At 50.2% G+C, this 22403-nt stretch overlaps 1 protein-coding gene across 4 annotated transcripts in view; it reads right to left on the minus strand.

The window, feature by feature from the left end:
• Positions 1-2222: 2222 nt before the first annotated feature.
• MAPRE3 (microtubule associated protein RP/EB family member 3) overlaps positions 2223-22403 on the minus strand; it is a 42923-nt gene continuing 22742 nt past the window's right edge. Inside the window, exons 1-7 of one of the 4 annotated variants that reach the window (XM_036335115.1) lie at positions 19742-19805; positions 6542-6669; positions 5750-5895; positions 5045-5246; positions 3683-3837; positions 3407-3559; positions 2223-3148 (exon numbers count right to left, since the gene is read on the minus strand). In XM_036335115.1, the coding sequence (XP_036191008.1) occupies positions 3080-3148; positions 3407-3559; positions 3683-3837; positions 5045-5246; positions 5750-5895; positions 6542-6662 (846 nt within the window). In that variant the 5' untranslated portion in view covers positions 6663-6669; positions 19742-19805 and the 3' untranslated portion in view covers positions 2223-3079. Of the gene's footprint in view, positions 3149-3406; positions 3560-3682; positions 3838-5044; positions 5247-5749; positions 5896-6541; positions 6670-12232; positions 12415-19741; positions 19806-22403 lie in introns of those variants that run through there. The other 3 variants (XM_036335114.1, XM_036335116.1, XM_036335117.1) reach the window with 3 other exon arrangements.

Below are 22403 nucleotides of genomic sequence, written 5' to 3' on the forward strand. Positions count from 1 at the left end.
GTGGAGAGTGGAGAGTGGAGAGTTCTTTGCATGGAGGCAGAGAAGAGTCTGGGGCTCTGGGACAGCCAGGGCTGGGTTTCCTCTTGCAGACTATGGAAAAGAAGCGGCTCTGGCTCTGGCTGCTGTCAGTCCCAAGTCCCAGACGTGGCAGGGAAGTGATCAAAAGCCGCAGACCTGCCCTGGCTGGTTTGGCTCTGTGGCTAGAGCGTCGGCCTGTGGACTGAAGGGTCCCAGGTTCAATTCCTGTCAAGGGCACATGCCTGGGCTGCGGGCTCCATCCCCAGTAGGGGATGTGCAGGAGGCAGCCGATCAATGATTCTCTCATCATTGGTGTGTCTATCTCTCTCTCCCTTCCTCTCTAAAATCAATACAAATAAATTAAAAAACAAACAAACAAACCTGAGGAACCACTCCAACAGGTGACTGCTCAGACACTGACTATCCCTGGAGGGCCTCCTGCCTTGCTTGTAATATAATGTGAGACCACAAAGCTTGAAGCTTCCCAGCAGGGGAGGACGAGGGAAGGTGGGAAGGTGAAGTGAAAGTAATTTATCACAATTAAGGAAACGTGCTATTTTGTATACATTCCTACATGTGAGGATGAGATTCATACCTGGATAACCCAGGATTCTCTCATTTTTAGGTCAACTGATTAGCAACTTAATTTTATCTACAACCGTAATTCCCCTTTGCTATGCAACCTAGCAGGTTCTGGGAATTATGTGGACAGCTTTGGGGGGAGGCATTATTCTGCCCACCACACCTACTTTATCAGCAGGGTGAGGTCTGGGCCTGAAGATGAACACTGGACAACGCAGAACAACCACTGTATCCTTCTATAGTATCTACTTGGGATACTATAAAGGAGGAAAGGCCTTTTAAAATGAGGCAAGGGATTAAAAAAATCACAAAGATCCATAAAAGCAGCCCAGCCTCAATGGCTCAGTGGTTGAGCATTGATCTATGAACCAGGAGGTCATGGTTCCATTCCTGGTCAGGGCACATGCCTGGGGTGCGGGCTTGATCCCCCAGTGTGGGGTGTGCAGGAAGCAGCCAATCAAGGTTCTTTCTCATCATTGATGTTTCTCTCTCTCTCTCCCTCTCCCTTCTTCTCTGAAATCAATAAAAATATAGTTTTAAAAAAGGATCAATAAAAGCAGGCAACGAACTTGTTCGAGGAGAAAGAGAGAGCGATAAAATAAAGCCAGAAGTGTCTGTATGTGGGGTGGGAGTCAAAAGGAGGAGGAGAAGTGAATGAGGAATGAGCAGGCAAGAGTTGCTTATCTTAGGCTTCTGCCTGGAGCCATTAGAGAATGGGGGTCCTCTGGAAGAAGGGTCATGGAGCAGGGCCGTAGCAGCAGCAGCCCCAACTGTAGCTCGGTCATTCTCAGGATGGTGAAGAGACAGCTACCGGGTCTAGCCTGAACCAGAGGAACATTCTGGGGGCAATACCTCTGTGGTCTTTGGGGGTGAGTCCTCAACCATGAGCCTGGAGGTGTGAATTCTGGTCCAGGCTTTTACCACCTTGAGTAAGGGATGCCCCAGGTGGGCCTTGGTCCCTTCATCAGTAAATGAAGGCGCTGGCCTGCATGACAGCACGGCTTCATTTGAATGGCCCGGTAGCGCTTGTTGGACATCCAGGACATTGGTTAGTTCGGCCCTTTGCTGGGACACACACCAGGCAGGCAGGGCTGTGTGGATGATGTGAAAGCTTCCTGAGCCTGGTTCCCATGAGACCGTGTTCTGTAGAAGGAGCCTCAGGGGCACTGCTGTCCTCTGGACTTCAGTGCTCAGAGTTGCTTACTCTTTGTAACCCACTCAGCTTTCTCTGTCTGATGAGCCCTGTTCCCGGCTGGATCACTGTTCTGGGGGGTGTGAGCCTTGACAAAGGTGGGGACAGCATGAAGTCTAACTGGCCCCTTGGCCAGGCCACCCTGTTACCCCCTCGCCCACATCCCCACCTGCCCCTTTACTGGGCTGCCTATCCTCACCACCATGGCTCCAAACCTTGTTCTTCCTCAGGGACTGGGGGTAGGCAAGTCTGTCTTAGAGCCCTGGCATCAGTGTTGGGAGATGGGGGCTGGGTCAGGGCTGGGCTCGGAGGCCAAGTGCCAGCGATGGTGTGCAGACATGAGGGAAGGCCACCTGGTGCTGTGCGCAGGGCCATGGCCTTGGGAGGGGAGTGCTCAGGAAGAACAAAGCTTTGAGACCCAGGCTGTAGCTCAGTTGAGGGAGACATGGCATGGACTTTTACCACACAAGTTTATTTAAATAAAAGTGAACACATACACAGGCTGGGTGGCCCAAGGAGGCAGGGGTGGGGAGGTGGGGGGATGGGAGGCAGACGTACAGGAGGGTCAGGGCAGAGTCTGTGTGGTATGAATGGGCTGCAGAGGGAGTGGCTGGGGGCCTCGGGGCAGTGTTGGGCTTTGGGGCTGGGGGAAAGGGGCCCAGGGTGGGTGAGTCTGGTGCCAGGGGGTCATTTTCATCCCTCGCATGCTCCCCTCCCTCTCCCTGACCACCGAGGCCTAAGGCACCCTCTCCTCAGTCCCCCTCTCCCTCTCCTGACATCAGCCTTCCCCTCAACTACTGGGGAGTCAAAAGACAAAATAAATAAGAATTGTGAGTCCTGCCATGGCCCGGCAATGGGGAAGGGAAGCCAAGCCAGGCACACTGCCCTGGAGCCCATGCTGTGAGCCCTGGGAAAAGAACAGGTAAAGTGCAAGGAAAATCCAGTAAGTAAAAATATACCAATGACTTTGTCAAATATACAGCTGCTGGCTGTCAGGGGAGCAGGCGGCTGGCGGGGGCGGGTGGCACAGCACCCTGGGAAGTGTTGGCCGAAACAGCATAGAGACAACGGAAATAAATAGGGGTGGGGAATGGGCAGGGGTCCCACCCACTGGCCAGTGCGGGCCTCTGCCTGCCCATCTGCCCCATCCCCTCCAGCCCCCTCGCCTGACTCCCCAATGCTGCGGCACTGACACAAAGCACCCGGCCGACGCTCTAAGGAAAGGATTATAATGTGGGGGTGGGCGTGGGGTAGGGGGCGTGCAGTCAGCCAGGGCTGGAGCCGCCCTCAGTACTCGTCCTGTTCTTCTTGTTGGTGTTCCTCAATCTCGTCGTCCTCAGGGGGTGCAAAGCCTTCCTGGAGGTGGGAAGGGAGAGGACAGGGTGAGCCAGGCAGGCGGGCGGAGGTGTGGATTGTATAGGTAGCTGGGGAGCAAGGTTCCAGTCCTTTCCCTGCTAACGCTCTGTGACCTGGGGCTTGTGACTGCAGCACGCTGCCCTCACCGTCCATGTTCTCCAAAGCTCCTTCGGGTCCTGTCTCTTCCCGTCTTAGGCCAGGCGGGATGGGGGAGGGCCCAGGGGACCGGGGACATTGGTGGGTGCAGGCAGGGCTCACCTCGGTGGCATAGAGAATGCCAATGATGCCCGCGATGACGGGGCTGTTCTCGCTCTCGTGTTCCTGGCAGATGAGCTCGATGTCTCGGAGTTTGCTGAAGTAGAAGTCACGCTCCTTCTCCAGCCCATCCACGGTCAGCTTCAGATCCAACAGCTGCGTGGGCGAAGGTGGGGTTCCAGCCCAGGTCCCGCCTCAGGCTCCCCTTCCCACCCTGACACCCGCGGGCCTGGCTGTGGAGGCAGGGTTGTCTCAGCTACCCCCGCCCACCCCACTCACCTGCTGGTTAAGTTCAAGAATTTGGGCATCAGTCTCATGGCCGCCGTTTCGGGCCGATGGGGGATTCTTCCGGAGGATGCAGGGGGGGGCCACGTTGCTCAGCCGGCCAGAGGTCTGCATGTTTTTGGGGCCTGTGGGGGACGTCCTCTGTGGAACTGCGCGGGGGAGGAAATTCGGAGGGGCCATGTGAGCCCAGAGCCCCCGTGGCAGGAGACGGCCTGGTGTGACGAGTGTGCGGCAGGCCCCTGCTAGAGGCAGGCGCTCTGCCCTCCTCTCCTCTCCCACTCGGGGCTCTACATCTAGGCCTTACGCCACGGCCACACATGACACCATAGCAGCTGGGCAGCCCTTTGCAAGCCTGGGAGAGCAAGGACTACAGGGAACTGAGGAAGGTGAGGTGTGGGGAGGGAGGAGAGCTGGCGGAGGGAGACATGAGGGAAACAGGGTTAGGGAACTGGGGAAGTGGGGCTGGGAGGGTTGGCGCCTCTTGTACTGACAGCTGAAGCCCGAGGGAGAGCAGCTGGGGCAGGGTCTCGATCTAGTTCTCCTGGCAGCCCAAAGCCACTCTCCATATGGGTGACCTCCGAGTCTCGGGACTGGAGGACAGAAAAGACACCTGCCCTGCCCCTCCCGGCTGCCTGCCTCAGGACAAGCATGCTGTGGCTCTTGCTCTCTAGCTGGGCAGCTCCCTAGGCAGAGCCGCTGCTTCTAACGCAAAGCAAGCAGGTGAGGGGGCCAGGCCCAGGCGGGGCAGCAGCGCAAACAGGAGGGCTCTGCTATGACGGGTTCAGATGCGGGCTGGGGCCGCTCCGCTCCCCTTCTCTCCCGACCCTCCCGTCCCCCAAAGCCCTATGCTTCTTTCCCTTCTTCTCTAGAACCCCAACAAAGCCTTGTTTCCAGAGGCTCGTCTCTTGAGGACTTAGGACTATGGGCCTGTGGAATGGGGGAAGATATGACCAAGCCTGGCAGAGTCCCGTCCCCGGGCGTCCAGTGGGCAGGGGCAAAAGGATGTGTAGTGCCGGCACCAGGCCCTTGGCCTGGATGGACCTGGACGGAGGAACCATGCCACGTGCTGCCCCGTCATCTCGAGGCAAACCTGTCAGCTCCTGCTGCAGAGGGAAGGGCCTGGGCCTCCTACCGCCGGCTGCCACCTTGGCTGGTGCCAGTGGCTCTCCTTTTGTGGCCATCTTTGGAGCCCTCTCCTCCCTGCCGTGACTCCCCCTGGTCTAAGGGGGCAGCAGGCGGCGTCATCTGAACTCCGTGATAACAGTCTCCTCTAGGCGGGCAGGGCCGGGCGGGCAGTGGCCCAGGAGGCACTCCTGGCTGGCCCGGCCCCACACACTCCCTCCCCCAGCATGTTACCTGCTGTGCCAATGAGTTTCTTGGATTTGTTGAAGATCTGATCACCTGGGTTAGGAGGTGGCGCTACGTCCTGGCCCTGCCGCGCCAGCAGAGGGTTGTATTCCTTTCCATCATAGTTTGCGTCAAAGAATTTCTTAAACCACTGAATAAACTCAAAATTATCTTGGAATTTTCCTTTCACTAATTTCTCTACAGGAATTATCTGAAACAGACCACATAAGCAGAGAACTTTAGCCACCTGCATGGAGGGCTGCCTTCCTCTGTGAGGGCCCGCTCTCAGGAGAGCCAGCCCCTGGCTGCAGTGGCTGCCCCTCCCATGGCTCCAGGACACAGGAGAAACTGGGTGGGGGGAGTGCTGTGGTGCTGCTGCCTCCATGGGGGGTGGGGGCTGCTGGAGCCAAGGGCCTGGGGCCATCGAGGCAGGAGGTGAGCAAAAGCCTTTTCTTGGGCCCTAGGGAAGGAAGGAATGGGAGTACCAAGCCTCAATGGGTGGATATGGTCCAGAGAGGAGGAAGGGGCAGGCATGTCATTGGGATGGGATGGGAAGAATGTGGGGTTCCCACTGTGCCTTGAGCTGGGGAACATTTCCTCGGAGAGCAGGGGGTGGAGAGAGGCGCAGATGGAAGGGCCCTTTGCCCTGTTGGTGGGCCGCCTTCTTCCCAAGGTCACACAGCTCCTCAGGGCCCTGGGAGCACAGGCACCTACTTTGTCAACACCCATCTTCTTAAAAGCGGCTTGCAGCACCTTGAAGTTCTGGATGTACTCGTGCTCTAGCTTGGCCTGGAACTTCACCTTCCTCAGGTGCACGCAGCCAGGGAAGAGCATGTCCATGAACTGGCAGTAGGCTGCCCCTGAGGAGAAGCAGGGCTGACCGAGGGTCCAGGCCGCTCCCCTGCCGAGGCTGCTTGCTTCCCTTTCAGCCAGCCCCTCTGCCAGCCTACTCCCCCAAACCACCCAGCTCCTCATTTCTCTCCTTGTTCTGGGGTGTGGCCAGTCCTACTCGCAGGATAGACGCCACCAGAATCCCCCAGCGTTCCAAGAATAAGAGCAATTACTACTTATTGATGCAATTATGTGCCAGCACCATAGCAAACACTACATTATGTAATCTAATCTAACAGTAATCCTAGTGAGATAGGTGATATAATCTCCATTTTACCGATGGGAAAACTGAGGCCTAGAGAGGTGTAGTGATTGCCCAGGGTTGCACTATAAAAAGAGCTGAGGTTTGGACCCAAGTGGCTGGGCTGGCCCTTCTGCTGTCTGTCAGCCCCTGGCTTCACTGCCTGTGCCATTGCCCTGCCCCTCCTGCAGCCCTTGCCTGTGCCCCTCCTGCTCTTCCCTATCCGTGGAGGCCCTTCAGCTCCAAACACCGACTAGTTCGGGGCTCTGCAGCTCTCCTCCTAAACCCTAATTACAAGTTACAATCTCTGCTGTGTCTGTCTTGCCTCCTGCCTCCCCTCCAGCAGGGCCCACTTCCCCCTCCCAGCCTCCTACCTGAACAGAGCTGTTCTATCTTGGTATAGTTGAGGTGCAGGGAGTCATTGACCCACGCAAGCATATCATGGCGACTCAGATTCTCACTGGTCACGGATGTGGAGTACACATTGACGGCCATACCCCAGCTGCAAAGAACGAAGAGAAGCAAGGTCAGCACCAGGGACCCGTGCTGCTCTTTAGCTGTTAGGAGAGCAGGCGTGGGATGATCCCTGGGGAATGAGAGCTGTCTTCCTCCAGACAGCCTTGCATTTTCCCTCCTGGAGAGGGGACCTCTTCATTCTTTAAACATCTAATGAGCATCTCCTATATGCTAGAGGCGTGTTGAGAACGGGTGCAACAAAGTTAAGATGTGGTCACTCCTTCAAGGAGTTTACAGACAGGCAAATCCCCACACATCAGGGCACATGCAAAGTTCAGGGACGGCACAAAGAGGGAGGGACCGCTTCTGCTTGGCAGGCCAGCAAAGGCTTCCAAGCGGAGACGTGGAGTGGAAGGAGTAGGAATTTTCCAAACATACAAAGGGATGTAGAAGGCACTGCAGGAACAAGGGCATGGCTTATTCCAGGGCTCCCAGTGGCTCGGCGGAGCTGGGGAGCAGGCTCGTGTTGAGCATGGCACAGCGTGATTGGCAGGGATCACGAAAGACTTTGTTTATGGGAGGAGGAGTCTGACCTTCTGTTTAGACAATGGGAAGGTGTTTAAGCAGACACTGTCCTGGCCAGATTGTGTTTTAGAAAGCCAGCTAACCTTTGCCTGACCAGATCCCATATTCCTGTGGGGCCTGTGGTGTGTGGCCTGCTGGCTGACCCAGGGGCACCTACATTCTGCTTGTCCAGAACCTTAAGACATGCTGCTGGCCCTGGCTGGTTTTGCTCAGTGGATAGAGCATCAGCCTGTGGACTGAAGAGTCCTGGGTTCAATTCCAGTCAAGGGCATATGCTCCGGTTGCGGGCTTGATCCCAGGTGGGGGCCTGCAGGAGGCAGCTGATCAATGATTCTCTCTCATCACTGACGTTTCTCTCTCTCTCTCCCTCTCCCTTCCTTTCTGAAATCAATAAAAAAATATATATTTTTAAAAAAGACATGCTTCTGCTCCTGTATTCATTATCCCCATGTCACCACCAGTCCCCCAGTCACCAGGCTAGATAGCCCACTCCCCCTCATCCTCATATCGAATCAAGTCCTGCAACTCTGCCAATGGCCCTGCTCTTCTCCATCTCTCCTGCCACCTTGGGGGTTATGTGGACATTCTCTGGCCAAGGCCAGCAGAAGCCTCCTGGAAGGCCTTGCAGCCTCCGGTCTCCCCCAGGCCCCCCTGACACGACTGCAGTCAGAACCTACCTAAACGCAGCCCTGGCCACATCACTCTTGGCTTAAAGCCCTGGCAATCAGCAGCCACAGAGGAGACACCCATTGGCAAAATTTGCCTTGCAGACTTGAACTCTAGAACTCACGGTGCTGGAAACATTTTTGAATCAGTGCCCATTATTTTAAAGTTGGGACGCGTCACGCAAACAATTTGGGACTTCTGGCCTCTTCTAGCGATCCTGGGCCCATGCTCCCTGCACAGAACCTACGTTGGAGCTGAGCAGAGCAGGTGGAAGCCCCTCCCCAAATCTCCCCAGCAAAGGCCAAGTGCCAGCTGTTATCGCTGACATGCACTGTGAAGGGAGGAGGGAGATGTTTCTTGTAACTAGACTTTATCAGAAATGGAGAAAGAGAAGATAGACTGAAGGACTATGTACTCAGGATTGTGACGGTGCGTAGTTCTGGAGTGAAGAATATTCCTCTAGGCTTAATATGCAAAGTGTCCCTGAAGGAAGAATGCACCCAGCCCTCTTCCCTGTCCAGACCTATTCTGCTGCTTTATCAGGTCTGGTCTGGAACCAAAAGGGAATGACACATAGCCATGCACTCCCGAGGCTTTGCACTGGGAGAGGACCTGGGCTTCTCCTGCAGACTTTCCAATAGGCTGGAGTGAAGCCCAAGTCATGCGTGTGCATGCATATGTGAATAACTATACATATTATATGTAACTATTCTATTTATTGTCTATTATATAGTATCATACATAATAGACCCTATGTTATGTATATAACTATATAATACACTATCCTATATAATAAAAGCCTAATATGTTAAGTGTTCGGTCGACCGGTCAGCTGTTCAACCAATCAAAACGTAATATGCTAATGATATGCTAAGGCCACTCAACCACTCCCTATGACGTGCACTGACCACCAGGGGGCAGACGCTCTAACCAGTAGGTTAGCTTGCTGCTGGGGTCCAGCAGATCAGGACTGAGGGAGATAAGCCGGACACACCCTGGAGCCCTCCCATGGTCTCTCCCCGGCTGGCCAACCTCCTGTGTCCCTCCCTGGCCCTGATTGTGCACTGGTGGGGTCCCTCGGCCTGGCCTGTGCCCTTTCACAATCCATGACCCCTCGGGGAATGTCGGAGAGCCAGTTTCGGCCCGGTCCGCAGGCCAGGACGAGGGACCCCACTGGTGTACAAATTCATGCACTGGGCCTCTAGTATAATACAATACACCATGTAGAATATATAGTATATCATATATATTTATACATATGTATACATATACATATATTACATATATGTAATTTTAAAAAACACTGCAGGTGATACTGGTGCCCAAGCAGACCAGGGATTAGAACCACAGTCCTCATCTGATACTAGGATCGGTGCCCTTGCCTCCACTCAGGACGGCTTCAGGGTCTTCAAGTGATGCCACCCCTGCCCTGACTGGGTCCATTGTGGCTCAGAAGAATTCCTCGAGGCACCCGGGGTCTCAGCAAGGATTCTCTGTCACACTTGTTCAAAGGTCACCAAGAAAGCAGTTCCCTTACCCCTCATATGACAGGGATGGCCGGATGCCCTCTTAATTTTCCTCTCCAAATCTTACAGATTTGGCCCTGTAAATACAGTACAACTAAATTATGGCCAGCAGGTGGCACCCAGGTCCTGAGCAAAGACTCTAATGTTTCCTCATCCTCCAACCCCCCTCTCCCTAGCTTCATTTAGAAAAGGAGGGCCCCTAAATTTGATCTGGTTCCCCACAGAGGAGCCTGTCTGGGTCAAAAGTTGGTAGTGCCAGGGCAGGGGGGATGATGGAGTGCTTCTTCCTGGGAAGCTCTAAGAAGGGCTGGACCAACTGGAATGGCTTAGGATTGGGTCTGCTCTAAGATTCGGGACTAAACTAACCCAACTTCCCTATTCCCCCAAGTCACATGTTAAACTCATCCACAGGTCCAACTTTTTTTATTCGGGGCTGACTCAGGCCTAGACTCAAACCAGACCAGCTTCTGGGGGCAGAGGTATATAAAGCATTTGCTCAAGCATTTGGCCCTAAGAAGACCAGTCGCCTCCCATTAGAGTAGAGACATAGTCTGAGAAAACTCTAAAGTTAACATACTCCTTGGCAAGGGCTGCCCAGAGAGGGGAGGCTCTGTTCGAGGGCTAAATAGTGGGGTCTTCCAACCCAGTCCCCATGTTTCTACCATATTCTTTGGGACATGGTGACTGCCACAAGAAACAACCCCAATTTGGTTGACATGTCATCCTCTAGGGCCCTTGAAATACCATTCAGGATTAGACAGAGGACGTGACCTTGGGGAAAGCCTGCTCTGCAGGGTCTGGACTCCTGCTCCCAGGGGTGCAGTCATGGGACAGAAAGGTTGAGGAGGTTTAATCTGGTGATTCTGCTAAATCATTTCCTAAGCTAGGGTCACGATGCATTGACTGACAGAAAGGCTGTGTTAGCTCTCATCAGGAGGGGTGGAGCGGACGGTCATTCTGCCTGAGGCCTTGCAAATGGTCATCTTGACCAAATCTCATCCCACAGCCGGAAGAGTTCTGAGAGATCATCCAGTTCCTTCCCAGACACTTAGGACTGCACATAGATCTAGGTCTTTATATTCCTAAAGCATAACCAAGTCTGCATAATTCTGAAATTTCACATGTAATATTTAAGAACCTTGTCACCAGACCAAATCTAATTTTGGCTTTTTGTTTTTCAGTCTTCAGTGGAAATCTGTCTTCTACAAATATATCCTGAAGATAATTCAGGGCCCCACAGTCTTCTTTAATTCTCTGGTCCCTAGAGGACCCCTCTGACGTTCCCAGGCCTCTACCCTCTGCCCAGAATGACAATGAAAGACAAACCAGGTCTTTCCCTCCTGAAGTGGGTGCTGGGTGTGCTGCCAGCAGGCTCTAGAGCAGCCGTGGGCAAACTACGGCCCGCGGGCCGGATCCGGCCCGTTTGAAATGAATAAAACTAAAAAAAAAAAAAGACCGTACCCTTTAATGTAATGATGTTTACTTTGAATTTATATTAGTTCACACAAACACTCCATCCATGCTTTTGTTCCGGCCCTCCGGTCCAGTTTAAGAACCCATTGTGGCCCGCGAGTCAAAAAGTTTGCCCACCCCTGCTCTGGAGGATGCTGCTTAAAGAATACTGGGTCTCCAGTCAGACCACTTGAGTTTCAATCCTGGCTCTACCCAATCCTAGCTGTTTGACACTGGGCCTCAGTTTCCTCATCTATAAAATGGGAACAGTAACAGTTCCCACCTCCTAGAGCTGATATGAAGATTAACTGAGCCATGTATACAAAGTGCTGAGCAGAGCCTGGCACCCAGTAAGCACCAGGCGAGTGTTATCAGCGTTACTGGGCAGGCAGCGAGAAATCAAGGCACTTGTTTGAGAAGCAGGTGCCCAATGCACATCAGCTTCGGGTGTCCAAGGTGCCAGTCCAGGGGGGACTACACACTGTGCTTTTCTCTGCCCCTTCGGCCTGGAAAGAGGCCTGGCTTCCTGAAGGTTGGCCTGTGACCACAATACCTCCCCAACTCTAGATTTTTCTTAGATTCTGCTTTGTAGATGCCATCCTACCGGCCAGGAAAACTGGAACAGATGCTGTGGGATCAGGAGAGAGAGAACTCTGCGGAGCCTGCCAAACGTTTCCTGCTCCTGACATGGGGCTATGCCCATTGTCACTGGGCTACCCCTTCCGTCCAGGCCCAGGGGAGTTGAAGTCACCTGTTTGGAAAATCTGCGATATTGCTCTCCCTTGCCCCCTGGGATCAGACATCAAGGTTATTCTGGGGTTACATGGAGGCAATATGTGCAGGCAGGGATGAAGGGTGCTGAGGGACAGGGGGAGCCTGGCTAGCGGGTCACAAAGCCCTGGCAGACCCAGCCAATCACCTTCTTCTCATGGCTGAGCAAAGACCTGACTCATAGGGAGGCTCGGCCTCTCAGAGCAGAATTAGTCAAAGGTAGAGATGGGGCAGGTGGAGTAGTCCGGGCTGCCAGGGAACCAGTATGTGCCCACACAGCCGATCAGGACTGGGAGCTGGACGGTGAAGGTTCAGATGAGGACTGGAGCTTCTCTAGGGTTCTGTTCTCAGAACACTTTTAGGTCATGTAGCTCTTCCTTAAGACCCTGAATCCCACTGAGGCCCCAGCCGCTGGAGTCCCGGACGTGACCTGCTGAACGATGATCTGAACTCCTAACGAGGCTTCCTCCAAGTTGGTTTGGATGCTGCTGCCAGACCCCTTGTAGCTGCTGTCCAGGGAAGGAGACCTTTGGGGAGTTCTGGCCAGACTGCTCTGTCTCCATCTCAAAGCGTTAGCGGAAACCCAGGAGGGGAGTAAACAGAACTCACCACTCGCTACCATTAACCCATTTCAGTAGGTTCATCTAGGTGAGCAGAGAGACCGGTAAGCCATTCTTCCTAAAGGTTCTCCACTGGAGATCTTCCAGTTCCTCAAACATCTGCGTCCATCGACCCAAGGCGACCAGCAGCAGCCTCCTGGAAGCCGTGCCTGGGTGAAGCGAGGTGTCCTGGCAGAAGAGGTGGCTTGGCTGGCTGCAGGCTCTGCTGCTCTCGGCCTGAGAGACCTTGAGTAAGTGGTTTGATATCTCCAAGCCCAGTTTTCAGGTCTGAGAATCAGAGCGATGACAACTACTGAGCACGGGGATGTTGGGAGGTTAGTGAGGGACCCTGTCTATGGGAACCAGGGGTTCAACACCACCCTGACTTTGGGGACTGAGCAACCTGTACAGCAGGCAGAGAATGACTAGCGTATCTGACTCACATTCTTTTCTGCGCCCTGAACACACTCCCCACAGACCTCTGCTGGGGTCCTGAGCAGGGAGAGTAGGACAGGCTTGGCTTTTGGGTGTGGCCGCAAAGACAGACCAGTTATGCAGCCCATTTCTTTAACTAGCACTGGCTCAAGGCCCTGTACATAATAGCTGCTCAGTAAATATTTGTTGATTGAATGAATGGATGGGAGAGGTTAAAGCACAGTGTGGGGTTTCAGGTGACAGGGAGGCGCAGAAAGGATGGCTGTGTGGCCTCATTTCTTGTTTGTTGCCCTGAGGAGAAGGGAGGAGAGTGGAACGCTAGCTGCACTCTCTGGCCGCACATCCAGACGCTCGCAAGAGACTGAAAACAGCTCTTCCTCTGAGGCAAAGTAAGAGAGGAACTACAAGGTGCTGCCAGGCTCCTCAGAGCAGGGCGTTAGGACGGTTCTGAGAACAGAACTTGTTAACCTGCTGGGAGGACTCCCGGGTCAGGACTGCCTCTCAGCCCAGCTCTGTGCACCCCCACAGGGTGGGGGAGCCCCTCTCCCGCGCCTGCTCTGGGGGGTGGTTGCTGGCCCATCTATGGCTAGCCTGAGGAGAGAGGGAACAAGGCTGTGCCATGCTGAGGGAACATTCGTTTCTATAGCCCTAACGAGCCTGCTGTTTCCTTCAGGACGCTTCGTGCTTCCAAAGCACGCTTGCTCCTCTGAGGCACAGGCCACTCTATTTTCCTTTAGAATGACGCTCCTCAGGCTGTCCGGCTCACAGCTGTCACCACGCACAGCGCTATGCTCGCCCTCCTCTGGAGCACCTGGATTCATCGCTGCTCAGCCTACTTTTCCTTGACCCAGGCTCAGCCCTTCTCTGCTCTCATAGCTCCTCCCACTCACAGCCAATCCCTCTCAGAATCCTCACTTTATTTCCTTGCCTTTTTGACAGACGGCTCATACAATCCCTTAACCTTTCCACCAGCAAGTCTATTCTGATGATGTCCAGAACAAACGTGACCATGTTCGGTGTTAGATTCTCTGTCCTCTCTCACACAGAATGCATGTCCTTCTGAACACCCCAGAACTCTACCCTCCCTGCCGGCCCTGCAGGAGACAGTGGGCCCCGCAGTGGGGGCGTGCATGGGAGGGGTCCCAGAAGGCTTGCCTAACTTCAAACAGCTTCTCTCCTGGTCCACATGGTGCCTGAAATCCCCACCGCCAATGCTACTCTGTGGATTATAGCATTTGTCTCCAGAAAGCCTTAGATGGTTATCTCAGTTTCGAATATGAGGAAGTAAAGGCTGGAATTAAGAGACTTGCTCAAGCTCAAGATCAACCACTGGCAGGCCAGAGCATGAACCCAGACCTCTGAACCCAAGCCCTATGCTCTTTCCAGACCATCACACTGTGCTAGGAAGAACGATTCGATTTTGCACAGCTCCAGTGCATATCTGATTTAGGCCCTTGAGCATTACGAGAAGGGAAAGGACATTTCCTTTTTTAATTTTTTTTATTCTATTGATTTTTTACAGAGAGGAAGGGAGAGGGATAGAGAGTTAGAAACATCGATGAGAGAGAAACATCGATCAGCCGCCTCCTGCACACTCCCCAAGATACATTCCCTCGACCGGAATCGAACCTAGGACCCTTGAGTCCGCAGGCCGACGTTCTATCCACTGAGCCAAACTGGCCAGGGCGGGAAAGGACATTTCAAAGGTTTTCTTTATATTTCTCTCTCCCAATTGCACCATTCCTTTCATCGCCATCAGCAAGTGCTTACTGGCCAGAACACAATGTGCTAACCACGCCATGAGGCACCACGAGGACACGGGACCATTTTAAGGCATGGGTCTTGTCCTTAAAGAGCCTTTGTTTGGTTGAAGAAAGAAGAGTAATTCATAAAACAAGAGACCCCACAGGCCAGAATATATGAGGTACTAACTGGTGAAAGTACATATGGCTTCTCAGTGCTCCAGGAGAATATAAAAGGATGAGGGGGGCTCAGTAGTGAGATGGCTCCTGGGGAAGTGGCTCCTAAATTGGGCCTTTAGAGATTACAGAATGTCAGGAAGCCGTGAAGAGAAAGTAGGAAATCTGGGACATGGGAAACATGTTTATTATCACTTTTATTTTTAAAAATGAGCATGAAACCAATGATTCAATCTTAGAGGAATGTCAGGGGATGCGATCAGGAGAGGAGGTGGAGAGGCAGTGGTGTCTCAGGAGCCCAGGGAGGGACCAGTCTTAAGGAGGAGGTTACCTACTCTGTTTAATGAAGTTACCAGACCTGAGATGGAGAAATGGTCATTAGATTGTGCAAGAACAAATGAAGAGACACTGAGTCACTTGCTGGAGGCTGAGGACAGAAGCTAGGCCTGCAGAGAGTTATGGAGTCCAGGTCATGAGGGCGCTGAGGAGGGAAGTCAGGAGTGTCTCCTGCGGCACGGCAGGTGGTTTGGAGAGTGACTGCCTGCACAGTGGAGAACACCTTACGTCTTTTAGAAAACTTTGAAGTGATACACAGATTTAACATAGGCTTGTGTTCTTTCTCTTGACACCCCAGGCCTCCTCTTTAGAATCCAGATCCTATCCCTAAGTTCTAGATCTCCTCTGTCCAAGCAGGCTCATGAGTAAACCTCACGGTCTTTCTAAATCTTCCTACAACACTGTGTAATGAAGAAAAAGAAAGAATGGGAAAACATTTAACTATAATGCCTTAACTAGACTGAATGTTTTAAATATTCATTTACTATTCTGTGGTTAAGCAGAATCTCTTTAGATCTTTGAAATTTTTCTTTTGAAAAACTTTATTCTATTAAGATAGGGTAGAATAGAAAAAATTATTACTAAAGAATTTAAGAGACTTTAACACACGCTCACTCATGTTTGGGAGTGTGTGTTCCAGGCACTGAGCCAGGCATGCGGCCTGTAAGATGGAATGAGACCCAGTCTGGGCCCTTGAGGAATTCACCGACTAGGGCTGGAACTAGACAAGTGAAGAAAATAACTAAAGCGCGACACGTTACACTACAACCCCCAGATGCAGGAATGGCATGCGGCTTCCTGGGTCAGGGAAGGCTTTGTAGTTTGAGTTTGGTCTTGAAGGAGAAGCTTATCAAGCAAATTAAGATTCAAGAGGAAAGAGGAATGGACTTGGAGGAGGAAGAGAACTACAAATAGTTCACCCCAGAATGAATATTGGGGACAAAAGGAGATGCAGTTAAAAAGGTAGACGGAGCCCAGCTGGGGTGGCTCAGTGGTTGAGCATCGACCTATGAACCAGGAGGTCACGGTTCGATTCCTGGTTGGGACACATGCCCGGGTTTCAGGCTTGATCCCCAGTGGGGAATGTGCAGGAGGCAGCTGATCAGTGATTCTCTTTCATCATTGATGTTTTTCTCTCTCTTTCTCTCTCCCTTCCTTTCTGAAATCAATGAAATAAATTATATATATATATATATGGAAGCCACATGCCAGGAGCTCTGTAAGGAGTTCAGGAGCTATTTCATCCTGAGGGAAACTCACCAAGGAATTTTTTTTCATGTATACAACATAGCTGTAATAATACAAAAAATTTAAAAAATATATTTTTATTGATTTCAGAGGAGAAAGGAGAGGGAGAGAGAAAAAAAAAAAATCAACGATGAAAGAGAATCACTGATTGGCTGTCCTCCTGCACACCTCCTACTGGGGATCGGGCATGTGCCCTTGACTGAAATCAAACCAGGGACCCTTCAGTCCACAGGCCGCTGTTCTATCCACTGAGCCAAACCAGCTAGGGCCAAAAATATGTTTTAAAATTCTGTATTTAAAATAACAGCATAATTTCCAAATCCAAATTACAGCAAATGAAATTATAGTGCTTAGAAACTGCATAGAATTTATAATTCTTGAGGCTTTATCTTTTCTAGTAAAAACTGAAGAGAGTCCTAAGTGCTGCTTGCAGTGCCCCTCCATATTTTTGTAAACTATTTTGAAATAATTTTAGACTCACAATTGCAAAATAGGACAAAGAATTCCCACGTATCTCCCTCCAGCTTCCCCGGTGACATCTTACATAACAACTGTTAAGACCAGGGAGCTGACATTGGCACGTTATTAACTAAAGCTTCAGACCTGACTTGGAATTCATCAGCTTTTAAATGCACTTTTTTGGGGGCACAGTCTATGACATTTTATCGTATATAGATTCATGTAATCACCGCCCTACTAGGACACGGAACTGCTGTAACTTCCAAGAAACGCCCTGGCACTAGCCCTGTATAGCCGTGCTCCTTCTCCCACTCTAACCCATGGTAACTACAGATCAGTTCTCCATCATTATAATTATGTACTTTTAAGAATACTATATAAAGGGAACCATACAGTAACTTTATGTATTTAATTAAAATTTAAATTCTTTGTTGTTGAAAGTATTACATATGTCTCCTTTCCCCCCCATTGACCTCTCCCAGGCCGCTCCCACCCCCTTTTACAGTAACTTTTTGAGAGTGGCTTCTTTTTCTCTCTCAGCATAACACCTTTGAGTTCTATCCAAGTTGTTGCATGGATTAGTTCTTTTTATTGCTGAGTCATATTCCAAACAATAGTACAAGTATGAATGTACCAGTTTATCCATTCACTCACTGAAGGACAACTGGGTGGCTTCCAGTTTCTGGCGACTACAAAAAACCCAACGAGAACTTTCCTCAGTTCTTGCTTTGTCCATGAGAGTCTGGCTCTGGGAGAGATCTCTCCATATTTTCCTGTTCCTTGGAACCACAAATCTGGTAGGGGTTTGGTAGCTGGAAGGTCCAGGCATTGGGCGGGGGCTGGGGACCGAGAAGACACAGGTGCACAAGCAACTCTTTGGACGGGCTGTTCCCAGAATTCTGGGTTTGTCTCAGTCTAACCCTGTCTGTGCCCCTGCAGGCCAGGTTCTTGCTTCCTACATTCATTTACGCTAACCCAGATTTGTGAATTCATCTTCCTGGTGAGCATGTAGCTCAATTGTCTATCCTTATTTTGAAAGTCCTGGCATGATTTCACCAAGGAGACCTTAGAATTATAGTGGTGAATTCAGGGAGCCTTCACTATGAACAAAGTTGAGAGGTACTTTAGAACAAAAGGGACTATTTATGATAAAAGAGGACTAAGCAAAATTAGGAAAGAATAAGAGCCCCTGCTCTGATTATGACTAATTAAGCAGAGGTCAGCAATTATGAGCCAGAGCCTTTTTAAAAATAAAGTTTTATTGGTACACAGACATGCTCACTCATTTACCTATTGTCTATCTATGGCTACTTTCATATTTACAACAGCAGACTTAGTTTTGACTGAGACTGTATGGCTTGCAAAACAAAACATCTGCTATCTGGCCTTATAGAAATTGTATGCTGGTCCCTGCAAATCAGTATTTATGTGTGATAGTGTGACTTGGAGACACAGTAAGACCAGTATATCTTCCTGGATGTCACAAGGCAGCACCATTTTCAACGCAAAATAAGCTACACACATGGAAAAATGGTAACATGTCATGACGTAGCACCTGGTTGTAATTATAAACAGGGGAAGTGGTTACTATTGAATATAGAAAAAAGGATGGCCGGGGAGTAAAACTATGCTAGTGCAATTTTAACATTGTCCAAAGGAGTGGTGCTCTGTTTAGTAGACATTGGTATTCTGGTCACTAGGACAGTGTCTCTTCTAGTGGAGGGAAGAATTAATCAAGCTTGACCACGGTGTGGATGACATATCATTTCTTAACTCTATTTGCTCTGATTTTGTGCTCGCAAAGCAAGCTCTGATTACTTTTCTGATTTTCAAGACACCACAAAATAGGGAAGAGGTATATCCCTTGCTCTATTAAATTGACTTTTTGGTACAAATGTGCCTGAGCAAATAAATGTAAGTCGGTTTTCTCAGGGCTCAGTGACCTTAAGGAGAGCTGATCATTAAAATATCAAATCTAGCCCTGACTGGTTTGGCTCAGTGGATAGAGCATCGGCCTGCGGACTGAAGGTCCCAGGTTCGAGTCCGGTCAAGGGCATGTACCTTGGTTGCAGGCACATCCCCGGTAGGGGGTGTGCGGAAGGCAGCTGATCGATGCTTCTCTCTCATCGATGTTTCTAGCTCTATATCCCTCTCCCTTCCTCTCTGTAAAAAATCAATAAAATATATTTTTTAAAAAATATCAAATCTAAAGACATGAGAGGCTAGATTCTGAACTCTGTCAATTTCCTTAGAACTGGGCACACAATAAAACAGCCAGACCATCATTACATTTCTTTCAAAGTGGGCAGATGCAAAAGTATGCTGAAATGTTGGACAGCTCCCGCCCACAAAGATTAGGGCTCCAGCCAAATCCTGGGGGATCCTGGAAGCATTCCTTTAAGTTAATGTTCTCAGTAAGTCTCTGTCTTGTGGGAGCCCCCCCACCCCCCCTCTTAGGAAAGCACAGTTCTGAAGACTCCCATTATACTGGTAGTTCTGGCTTTCCTGACAGACATGATCTTTCAGACCCAACCAGTGGTCAGGACCACACTGGGCCTATAGTAGTAGGATAAAGAGCCAGAACTGCCCTAATTCTAAAGTCCAGCAAACATTAGAATTAGACTGAAAAAGGGCAGAGTGCTCACCAGCTGGTCCTCAACTACACCACCTCACTGGGCAGCGAGTCACACCCACAGGCCCTGAATGATCACGGCAGAGTACATTAAAACATGAGCTCAGGGGCTGGGGCAGTGTCTCATATTTGTATTTTTAATTCCAAGGCACGGCCCAAAGTGGGTGCTTAATTATTTGTTGACTGATCTGTCTTCTCTGCCCTCAAATAATCCATCCCCAACTCCTAGAATAAGTCACTGTTTTTAAAACTATCTGCCCTGGCCTGGTGGGTCAGGTCATTGGAACATTCTCCTGATATGCCAAGGTTGTGGGTTCCATTCCTGGTCAGGGCACATGCAGGAATCAACCAGTAGTGGAGCAGCACATTGATGTTTCTCTCACTTTCTAAAATCAATCAATCAATCAATCAATCATCTGAGAACATTACTCTGTGAAAACGAGTGTATTTTTCCCTCTAAAATATCACTTTAAAATGTGTTTTGCCCTACCTGCTTTGGCTTAGTAGATAGAGCGTCGGCCTGTGGACTGAAGGGTCCTGGGTTCAATTCCGGGCATGTACTAGGTTGCCGTAGTTTGCCCACGGCTGATTCTAGAGGGACAGAGATAGAAAGGAGATACTAAGGAAATTGTGTGAAAATGAACCCATTTTTTATTTGTGCAGGCCTCTACAAAGTGAATGGGGAGTTTTATTCAGTTTGTAAGAAAAAGTAGGTGTTACTTTGGAGCAGGCAGACAGGAATCATAACTATATAGTGATTTTTTAAAACATTCTCACCTGAGGATATGTTTATTAATTTTTTTTTGAGAGAGAGAGGGGGAGAGAGAGAGAAACATCAATGTGAGAAACATTGATCAGTTGCCTCCCTCATGTACCCTGACCAGGGGTCAAATCCACAGACTAGGAATTGAACCCACAACCTTTTTGGTGTACAGGATAACACTTCAATCAATCGAGGCACCCTGATGGGGCTGCAGTGACTTTTAATAAAGCGAATACAGTAGTAGCAACCCACAGGCCATTTGTGCCCAGTTGCTACCCCAAAAGTTCCCTCCTCACTAACACCACCTCAGCTCTTTATTTTGTGATCAAAGCTGTGGGCAGCATTGGTTCAATCACCACTGTCACTTCTGTTCCGCTTTGTCCTTCAACTAGGATGACATGCCAAGTGCTGGGAAGGCGGTGCCTCAGCAGCAGACTGTCCCCAGAACTGACCCACCAAGCCTCCCAGGCTCTGTTTTAAAGCCCATAAATTCAGTAAGTATGCACTGTGTACCCACCAGGTGTCAGGGGCGGTGCTGGGCTCTGGTGATAGATGAACAGGACAAGGTCCCCACCATCAAGGAGCCCACAGCTAAACCGTGGAGAGAGATTTACAAAGATAACATCATCTACAAGGGCTACAACATCAATCAATTCTTCCCTGGTAATTATTTTTTTTATATATTTTTATTGATTTCAGAGAGGAAGGGAGAGGGAGAGATTGAAACATCAATGATGAGAGAGAATCACTGATCAGCTGCCTCCTGCATGCCCCCTACTGAGGATCGAGCCTGCAACCCAGGCATGTGCCCTGACTGGGAATTGAACCAGCGACCTTTTGGTGCATGGGTTGATGCTCAACCACTGAGCAACACCGGCCAGGCCCCTGGCAATTATTTGAACAATTACTCTCTGGTAATTATAGAAGTATGTAAAATAAAAAGCAAAATTTCCTGGTATCAGGTATGTGTATTCTTCAGATCTTTTAATATACATATTCAAATTATACACACACATATTTGTTCCACAGTTTAAAGAAGAACAGAAGAAAAGTGTAAATATTCTGTGACTGCCCCCCCCACCCCTAAAAATATCCTGGTTACTTTTCTGATTCTCCTTGATTTCATTTGTATCCAGGAATAATTAATTTCTCTGAAAAGGTTAGGGGATGTTTTGGGCCAAAGGTGATATGTGGTCTGGCCTTGAAGGAAGAGTTGGAGTTCCTTTAGTAGTAAGCAAAGCCAAGAGAAAAGCTTGGGATGCATGCGTGGGGGCAGGGCTGAGAGGAAAAGGTGGTTTGGGGTGGGGACAGGCTGAGCATGTAAGAGGGTGTGGAAATACACAGCTTCTTTGGGGACCATCAGCGGTCTAGTGAGGACATGCTGTTCTTCAAACTTTGATGAGCAACAGAATCACCCTGGGGATTTCTTAAAGCTGCAGCTGCTCCATCCCCTACCTTGAGATTCTGATTCAGTAAGTTGGACCCAAAGTCTTTGCTCTTAACCCACTGCTCTAGGCTGCCTCTCCTTCTATGACAGTGTGCGGTCACACCATCCCTCACACAGCAAGGCGTAGGGAGGCCCAGAAAGCCCTCATGGGAGCAGAGTAGAACATCCTGACATCTTGCTCTCACATAGCCATCTCATTCTTAGTCTTCTAGCATCCTCCTCTACACCAACTCTTTACTTTGTAGTTTTATATCAGCTTTCATCTGAGAAGTTCAAAGTATTCCCAACACTGAACTCATGATTGGGCAATGAGAACAGGTAACAACCTCATTTTACAGAAGGATAAACAGAGGCCCCAGAGAGCTCACTTTCCTACCATGGTGAGTCAACGCTGAACCTGAAGACAAAATTCAAGGCTGCCTTTCATCCATTCGTGATATTACACAGACTGCATCGCTTTCCTCATTAATCGAGGCAGCATTTGGAAAAGAGCCCACACAGTGCCCAACTCACAGCAGAGACAAGCTACTTCTCTCGCTGACTACAACCAAGCAGGGGCTGCCCAGGTGCTCTGGAGCTCAGTGGGTGTTTCGTGATGCTCTGCAAAATAGCCACCAGAAATTCCGCAGAACCTTTTCTTTTTTTTTTTTTTTAATATATTTTTTATTGATTAAGATATTACATATGTGTCCTTGTCCCCACGTTACCCTCTACCCCCCCACCTCCCCCCCCCCGCTCATGCCCTCACCCCCCCCCCCCCGTTGTCCATGTCCATTGATTAGGCCTATATGCTTGCATATAAGTCCTTTGGTTGATCTTTCCCCCTTACCCCCACCCTCCCCTACCTTCCCTCCAAGTCCCGACAGTCCAATCAATGCCTCTCCGTCTCTGGATCAGTCCTTGTTCATCAGTTTATGTTGTTCATTATATTCCACAAATGAG

This window comes from Myotis myotis, unplaced genomic scaffold, assembly GCF_014108235.1.
Source record: "Myotis myotis isolate mMyoMyo1 unplaced genomic scaffold, mMyoMyo1.p scaffold_m19_p_14, whole genome shotgun sequence".
In the NCBI taxonomy this organism is placed as follows: Eukaryota; Metazoa; Chordata; class Mammalia; order Chiroptera; family Vespertilionidae; genus Myotis; species Myotis myotis.